General features: G+C 39.1%; 1 protein-coding gene across 1 annotated transcript in view; it reads right to left on the minus strand.

Annotated features, from left to right (window-relative positions):
• LOC106872887 (BTB/POZ domain-containing adapter for CUL3-mediated RhoA degradation protein 3) overlaps nucleotides 1-8160 on the minus strand; it is a 21283-nt gene extending 13123 nt beyond the window's left edge. The window contains exons 1-2 of the mRNA XM_014920043.3: nucleotides 7948-8160; nucleotides 2149-3092 (exon numbers count right to left, since the gene is read on the minus strand). Coding sequence (XP_014775529.1) covers nucleotides 2149-2317 — 169 coding nt within the window. The 5' untranslated portion in view covers nucleotides 2318-3092; nucleotides 7948-8160. The remainder of the gene's footprint in view (nucleotides 1-2148; nucleotides 3093-7947) is intronic.
• Between the last annotated feature and the right edge of the window lie 1508 nt (nucleotides 8161-9668).

The raw sequence follows: 9668 nt of genomic DNA on the forward strand, positions 1-9668 counted from the left end.
AGAGTGTATGACGTTTCGGGCGTAGCCCTTCGTCGGAAAGATGGAAAGTTCGGAGAATGGAAGAACGGAGAAAGAGGAAAATGGTACCGATGCCCACGAGGTAACATGATGAAAAGACCGGAAGAGGAGGTGGTGGGGGAAAAGTTCTTTCTAAGATAGGAAAGTGAAAAAGGGAGATGAATATCGGTGCGCGTGCGAAAGTCTGCGAGTGTGTGTGTGATAACAGAACGTGTGTGTGCGTATGTATGTGTGTGTGTGTGTGTGTGTGTGTGTGTGTGTGTGTGTGTGCATGGTTTGGTGGTTTATCTGTTAGTGTGTTTGTGTGTGTGTGTGTGTGTATGACGTAGTGGAAGAAATTAGTAGCAGGACTGGTTAGTGGACGCTGTAGACAGTGTAGGTAGAAGGTCAACAGGTGGTTATTTGGGTGTGTGTGTGTTCGTGTTTGTGTGGGGTTGTCGGTGTTAGGTACGTGTACGTGTGTGTGTGTATTTTGTACACATACATACACACACACATTGTAAAGTGGTTGGCATTAAGAAGGGCATCCAGTCATACAGACGAAGCCAAATTAGACTGGAACCGGTGCAGCTCTCCAGCTTTCCAGCTCTGATCAAACTGTCCAACCCATGCCAACATGGAAAACGGACATTAAAGGATGACACACACACACACACACACACACTGAGCAGTTACTGAAAAATTGATGACAATTTAAAACCAACAAGATCTGAGAAAGGACGGCCTTCCCTCAAGAAAAGACAGCTCAGAGTCAAGAACAGTAGAGAAAAGCCATTGGTCTATACTCAATAGGGAATGAAAGGCTGAAGTAAGTATGCAAAGACACCCATGATTTGGTTGATCTCGAGTCCTCCACAAGTTCAAAATGATTGAAAATTCCTGGGTTTTAACATGTTAGAGATATACTAAATCTGAATAAAAAAAGCAGGAATGATCATACCTCAAACATTTTGTTGTCATAATTATACAGGAACAGGCATGGTTGAGTGAGTAAAAAATTCACTTCCTGACCAACGTAGTTTTGGGTTCAATCCCACTGCATAGTCCCTTGGGCAAGTGACTCTTACTATATACTATAGCTCCAGATTGACCAAAGACTTGTGAGCGGATTTGATAGAAGGAAACTGAAAAAAGCCCAGTGTGTGCATGCATGTGTGTGTGTGTGTGTGTGTGTGTGTATACATGTAGCTCTCTTTGTCTTGACATCATATGATGGCTACAGAAAATCCGCTTCAATGACTATCACTCGAGTCCTGCCAACACAGAAAAGAGGACAATAAAATGATGATGATGATGATGAAACCTCTCCATACACACAATTATTCTTCAAAAATTTTCATGTAGGCACAGACATGGCTGTGAGGTTAGAAGTTTGCTTCCCAACCACATGGTCCTAGTATGAGTCCCAGTGTGTGGCACTTTGAGAAAGTGTCTTCTACTATAGCTTCAGACCAACCAAAGCCCAGTGAATGAATTTGGTAGGTGGAAACTGAAAGAAGCCCATCATATATGTGTGTGTGTGTGTGTGTGTGTTTGTTCCCCACCACCGCTTGACAACCAGTGGTGGCTTGTTTACATCTCTGTGACTCAGTTTAGCTTAAGAGAATAAGAACCAGCATCCTCATCATCATCATTTAACATCTGGTCTCCACGCTGGCATGGGTTGGATGGCTTGACATGGGGCTGGCTAGCAGGGAGCTGTCCACACTCCGACTGTCTGTTGTGGAATGGTTTCTACAGCTGGATGCCCTTCCTAATGCCAACCACTTAAAGTGTGCTACGTGCTTTTTACATGCCACTGGCATGGGTACATTAATGCACCACTGGCATGGGTGCATCGACACAGCACCAGCATGGGTGCTTTTTAAGTGGCATTGGCACCTGAAAGGTCAAGCCTTTATGTGTGGAAGACACTGATTCTACTTAGCTTGATGTGTTTTATCAAGTACAGCAAATCTCCACATCTCCTGATCCCTTGTCATTGCCTCATTGGGGCCCAGCATCCAAAGATCCTTTCTCACCACTTCATCCCCCGTCTTCCTGGGTCTCAATTCATTTAACTAAAACTTTTTAAAGCAGTACCCTAGTATGGATGCAGTCCAATGACTGAAACAAGCAAAAGATACTTACCATCAGAGTCTGTAAGAACTTCCATCCTGCCAGAGAACATGGCCCGTAGCATCGTATCATGTTTGGTGAGTGTCTCTATTGTGGTCAGGAAGAGTTTACCGCCGACATTTAGCTTCACATATTTCGAGCTGTTTGTCTTTTGTATCACAGTCTTATGTTCTCCAGACATGGATACAGCAACACAAGCAGGCTGGCTGCACGACTAGCTAGCTACTACACGTGTGTGTGTGTGTGTGTGTGAATTGGCAAGGAATGCTTCTCGAGGGATCGAGAAATTGGCCGGATATTGGGGGTGAATGTTGGTTAAAAAAGTGGATACTAAGGTAAAATAAAAAAATCTAACACTACTAACACTGACTGAAACATCAGATTGTGAAATTCAAGATAAAAACTTTTGAATGTAGTTTGCAAAAGAGCCAGAAACACTTGGGTAATCATTAAATAATATAATACTATTACTGGCACTTAATTAATCTCTGATAATGTCAAGTAATCTAAATCACTATTTTCTTTAAATTACAAAAAAAAATTATTCAATAAAATAGATTTCTTAAATAATTAACAATATTAAATTAAATCAAATTAAAGTTTGTTGACTTCAGTCCCACAGCCAGCAAGGGGTTGAAAAATAGGCAGTGGTAATTGTGGGAAAGGAAATGGGAAGTTGCTCTTGGTGGTGGTCGTGTATTTTATCTGGTTGTGGCTTAAGTGGTAGTAAATAGGTAGGTAAGTTGGCGGTGGACAGTTGACTGAGCTATTCAAGTAAATATCCACAGACAGATTGTGTGTATGTGCCTGTAAAGATGGATGTCTGTTCAATTGATTAGACGTTTCCAAAACTGTTCTTCAATAAAAACCATTTCAGTTCTGTTTACGGAGTTTTTTTTGGTTCTTTCCCCCCCTTTTTGCAGTTTGTCCTGTATTCACATTAGATTACCAACACCCTGTAAAACAAGAAAAGATATGTTAATTATAGATCTCACTGGGATAGAAGACTGATGTTTAGAAAGCGTGAGTGAGGGCCAGTGACAGAAAGATAGAGACAAAGTGGTTCAGGAGAGGAGGGGAGAAATTACACATGTAAACAAATGTAACTCCACACACATACACAAACCGACATAGAAACACAAATTGTCACACAAACACACAAACATGTAGACAAAAACTGCCACAAAAGCATACATACATACACATAAAGCTGAACAAACACACACAAGCTAACTCACAAAAAAATAAGAACACACTATTGTTATACAAATACACACAAGATAGAATAAGTACTAGACTTTAAAAAAATAACTAGACTTTAAAAAAATACTGGGGGTCAATTCATTTAACTAAAAACTTGAGGCGGTACTCCAGCATGGCCACAGTCAAATGACTGAAACTAAGTAAAAGATGAAAAAGATATACACACGCAATGGGCTTCTTTCAGTATCTGTCTACCAAATCCACTCACAATGCTTTAATCAGTCTAGGACTATAGTAGAAGACATTTGCCCAAGATACTGCAGTGGGACTGAACCTGACACCACATAGTTAGGTCACAGCTTCTAATCACACACCCACCAGCACCTATACATATATAAGAATATTTGTTTACATTTGTGCTCCATAAAAGTTGTGAACTACAAGTAGTGTTGTCACTTCAGTCAACAAATCAACTTGTTCACTTGGCACCTCTGAAGCCATGTGAAATAAGAGATCCCCCACTTGAAAAACAAGTAAGGGTTAATAACAGAGAGAGCATCCAGCTATAAAACAATGCCTCAATAATACATTCATGTAACCCATGCTAGCATGGAAAAATGGATGTAAAACAAACGAGAGACTCTTAATGTGGTCGTCTACTTTCCTGGAAATAGCAGCCAAATCTCCCTCAAATTACACCCTACCATATCAAAACAAAAAGGGAGGGGATATGTTGGATAATGTAATCCTAGATATACAAAGAGCAAGAAAGGATGGTGTAGTTGCATGGCTTTTCATCACAATCACAGTCAAGGATGACCTGTAACCAAAACAAGAATAACTCGGTGAACCTTAAGCTTTGATTACAAAGTATACAAAAATAAACATTTTTCATCTTAATGTTAGTTTTGTTTCATATTGAAAAATAATTTATTTTATGATCTACCATTGTTTATATTTTTAATTACATATATGGTGGCACCAAAATCTTAAGTGCTTAGAGCCTCAATCTGGCCTTGCTGTGAACTAAAGACATTTGTGAACATCTCAAGCATTGAGGGACTTCTAAATCAAACATTGCTCCTTAACTCCACATCAGCCACTCCATGACTAAAGGCATTCCAGTCATGACCTTCTTGTATTTTAAACTACATCATCTAAAGTGTCCTTCCCTTTTCTTAGGACTATAATGTGTAGTAAGAACCAGATTTGGCTACTATTTTTGGCAGGCTGAGCAATAACATAGAAGCCTCCTTGTTGACTCAATGTCTACTTTCTTGGTCTGGTGTTAGAGAAGTGGCAAGCTAGAGAACTGCACTAGGTTCTGGTTTGATATGGCTTCGTTTCTACAGCTGGATGCCCTTTCTAATGCCAACCACTTTACAGAATGTACTGGGTGCTTTTAACGTGGCACAGACACAAGTGCTTTTTATAAGGCACCAGAACTGGACTCTTACAAGCCAATCTTCTTCACCACTAATGTACAGCACTAACATTTGATCACTGTAAATAAATTATCCCTGCAGGTTGTTCAGAAGAAATTGTGGAACCCTCAGGAGAGTCCACCACATTCACATCACATTATAAAACCATTACAACAGCTGGTATTTGAAGTATGACCATGAAGAGCAGCAACTAAAGCCAGTCAAACAGATAACAGCAGTAAATTTGAGGGTCCAGACCTGTCATATGCTATTAAGAGACAATCGTCTGAAGTGCACCCCAGCCTCTTACATTGCAATGTAAGAATCGTACATGTAATTTACACAACTGACACTGTTACACACTGCAACCTAAGTTTGCTTGAGAATTACATTAAGGTATGATTGCCCACTGAATACTAAAGGGTGTCCACATAGTCTGGGTACATGGGGATTAACAAGTACTTTAAGAAATTATTATTTCTTATAGTTAATTGTTTATGTTATAATTTTATTTACTCCATGTACCCAGACCTTGTGGACACCCTGTAGCTCAATTACATTTGTTTCTTATTACAATTGTTTCTAATTTAGGAACAAGAATAACAATTCTGAAGGGAGGGAGGGAGTCAATCACATTTGACTTGTACCTTATTTTATCCAGCACAAAAGCATGAAAGGCAAAGCTGACCTCAGCAGAATATGAACCCAAAATGTATAAAAGTGTTGAATACAAATACCACACGGCATTACTAACTACCCACAACCCCCGTTCCGTCAACACCCTAACGATTCTGCCATGGTTGTGTTGTAAGAAGCTTGCTTCCCAACCACACGGCACTGGGTTCAATCTCGTGCAGTGGGACTGAAAGTGTCTTTTACTATAGCCTTTAGCTGACCAAAGCCTTGTGAGTGGATTTCGTAGACAGAAAGTGAAAGAAGCCCGTTATGTGTGTGTGTATGTATGTCTTTGTGTCTGTCCTGCCACCACTGCTTGACAACCGGTGTTGGTGTGTTTACGTCCCCGTAACTTAACGGTTCGGCAAAAGATACCGATAAGTACTAGGCTTTAAAAAAAAAGCAGTCCTGTGGTCGATTTGTTCGACTAAAAAACCCTCCAAAGCGATACCCCAGCATGGCTGCAGTTAATGATACAAATAATAGAGAAAAGAATTTGGCGCAAAACTGACAAATATGAGGAGTTGGGTAGGAGATTACCTCGACCTCAGCATTTGACTGGGACTTTATTTCATCCACTCCGAAAAGTTGAATTCAGCAGGATTTGAACTCAAAATATAAAAGTGACGGATACATAATACTGCAAGGCACATTTTTTTCCCCGACGCTCCAACGATTCTGCCAGGAGGCGTACACTTCAAATTAGGAGCCCCACTTTTGTTCCTCACAGGCTGTCTGGAGATTACATTAGAGCTACGAATATTTGTGCGACACACATCCAACGTTATACACTTATAACAAAAGGAATATGAGAATTTTTTTGTTTCGTTTTTTTTCGATCGCACAACTGGAATGCTCAGAGCAGAATAATAGAATCAGACGCTAGATCCATTTACAACAGAATTAAAGAATTCCAATTTCACACTTCCCATGTCACCACTTCCGCTTGTTATTTATTCCAACATCAAACGAGATTAAACAAACCTATTATTAAAAAGCATTCCAAAATCATCCCTTCTAAGTTTAAGAGTGTCTAGGTGTATATTTTATTATCCAATATGAACCTTCTTGTTGTTGTAGTTAATGTCTTACCCCCTCACTCAACCACCAATCGAGCAAGACTATGATCCAAGTTGTTCTAGCCACGACTATCTCATCTTTCTATGTCTTGGACTACACTGTATTGTGTTCCTGTCCTTCCTTGTTTAATACGGAAAAGCTTGATTTTAAGGAGATTTGGCTGCTATTTTCTGACTCGTTATTTTGTTATTATTCCGGACAAGAAATTAATCCCCGACCTTAAAACGAAGGGGTTAACAAAATCTTTAAGAGAGAGACAGAGATGTTTTCTTCTAATTAAAAAGTACTCCATTTATTTTCGTACACACACACAACCTTTGGCCCACCACCACCACAATTATCATCGTCTAATATAAGTGAAGAAGCGGAAATAAAGAAACATTACTCATACGAGACAAAAGTTGTGACAATTGAAAGGAGTGTGCAATGATAACAAAATACCGATATGTATGTGTACGTACACATGTATGCATATATGTATGTCAGTGTAAGTAAGGGGTACAGTACAGGATTGGGTAGGTGTGGGTATGTGTGTGTATACGTATTCGATAGCGTTCAAGGATGATTCATACATTTCGACTGTATGCGTGAGTGTAAATAGGCAGACGTGTCGAATATGTACTCCACCCCTTATATGTATGTATATGTGTGCGTGTCTGTAAATGTATGTATATACATACATGTTTGACTGTAAAGACATCTACTACACACATACACAGAATTAATGATTATTAGTACACAAGATTTAGAAGAAAAAAAAACAAGAAAACTAATAACGGACCACCATTAAACATAGGGTGTATAGTCACACAAACATACACAGTGGGCAGTTTGATATTGTACAAGTGTATGTGCGGGGGGTGTCAACAGCATACAAAGACATACATAGATACACATATTTATATACAGCTAAATGTAATTAAAGTACTATATGTGTATCTCTCTCAATATATAAATATATATATATATACACACAAACACACAATTAAAGGCGATTAGGCCACTACATCATATAGATATGTTCGTGTGTATACGCTCACATACAGACTAAGGATGTACGCATTTTACACACAGGAAACGGTTGTTTATAAGAGAATGTTAAAAACTCGAGTGGAATCGAAATGTAAACTAAATGATGGTTTGCTTTTATATCCGTCATGAAATTTATTCGCTAATGCCGCCAATGTATTTTAAAACATTGGAAGTTTGTCTTCTTTATTTGTTATCAGGGCCAAGACATACTTTACCAAACAATACAAAAGTAACGGTTATATACATGCGTATGTGTGCATACATATATACATGTATGTATATACATACATGCGCGCGTGTGTACATATACATATATATACGCGTATATTATGAGTGACAATAACAAAACAAATGTTTAACAATTGAAAACATAAATAATAGACATAAGAACTCTTACTTTGGTTTGTTATTATTTTTCTTCTTTTTTTAAAGGGGGAAGGTGAAAGAGACTGAGGAAATGGAAATGTCCTGATAATATAATATATCTATATATATATTATATACTGGTAATAAAAAATTAAATCCGGCACCAAATTAGTGTGGAAGCAGGAAGAAGTTAGGAGAGGACTTTAGAGATGCTTTTAAAGAGAGAGGAGCGCCATTAGCCGATGACGTCACAAGTGACGTTTTCATAAAAACAACGGTGACGTCAGTACCCTTGAAGGAGGAGAGAGGAGAAGGCGACGAAGAAAAGAACAAAAACAACAAAAGGAAGCAACCCGGTTTCGTACCGGAAATTAAAGTCTATTCCGACAGACGGCCGGATGGAAAAGCGAGGTTGCTTTTTTTTTTTCATGTTTCTTAAGAAAAATAAGCATAACTACAGTTTAGTGCCCCATTCCTATCAGTTGATTTTATTACTGCACAGCTTCTTGAAGATATTTTTCATATTGAAATTTTGCACAGATACATTTTCGAGGGTGTAAATTATTTTCTGAAGAAGTTTCAGATCATATTCTATTAATATATATCGGCGGTTATGTAGTTAGATTGTGTGCCACCAGGGCAGCCTTTGAGTTACAGCGGCTGGAACTCTTCTGTTTGATTGCCAGCAAAAATGGGGATGGAATCTATGGAGAAGAAAGACATAGGAATACATCAGACAAAGTAGTGAAGAGGTTGTTCAGCCTCACAGGAGAGAAGATAACAAACCAAGATAAGTGACAATTTGCTGTGCTCGAGAAGATGTATCCATCTAAGCTGAAAGAAAAATGATATCCTAAAAGCATATCATTTATGCTCCTGCATCCAAATGCATCTTCAAAACACCTGTCCACTATTTTCTCAGCTCTTGTATTTCTTTGTGAGCAGAACTGCATATATTTCATCCTTTTGTGCCACCAGTTATCCCTCATCTTGGAACTACTTCCCTTGTCACCCATCCTGATCCTGTATTCTCAACATCATCCCTTACCACATTATTTTCTATGGAACACTTCTACACCCAGAACACACTCTTATACCTGCCATCAATGCTTTCTCTCCACTTTTGTTTGTCTCTTACCATATCCATCCCTATATACCTCTGACTTCTGTTCCTGTCACTGTACACTTCCTCTCTAACTCCCAATCACTTTTCACATCATCTCTTATTTCTCACCTATCTACACTTTTATTATACTGTTGCTCATCCTTTTCCCGCTTTTATGTATTGCCACTATCACCTCCTCCTCCCTCATCTATTCCTGTTTTCTTTTATCTCCCCCCCCCCCCCAAAAAAAAAACAAAAAAACTGAGATTTCAGCAATGACCATGCACCTACCTATGTCCACTATTCTCTGCACTCACCTCTATCAACATCTCTAACAATTTGTTACTCTCCCTTCTCACTCAAGTAAACCTACTTATCCAGTTGTCCTCAATTCTCTGAGCCTTTCCTTCCTTTATACCTCTTGTATGTTGACGGTATGCTCTTACACCTCATCGCCACCATCCTTTCTCCCTTTCCAGCTGGGATAGCCATGTTTCTCCTCTACAGCAAGTCATCTACTCCTGTTCCTCTCTCTTATTTTAGCCTTCCAACACTTTGCACAAAACCACCTCTCTTAATTCTGTACCCTTCCTCAGTCCTTGGCAGATCTTCATTTCAGAACATGAAGAGCCTAAAGAAATGCCATC

Source organism: Octopus bimaculoides, chromosome 24 (assembly GCF_046866305.1).
Source record: "Octopus bimaculoides isolate indiv1 chromosome 24, ASM4686630v1, whole genome shotgun sequence".
NCBI lineage: Eukaryota > Metazoa > Mollusca > Cephalopoda > Octopoda > Octopodidae > Octopus > Octopus bimaculoides.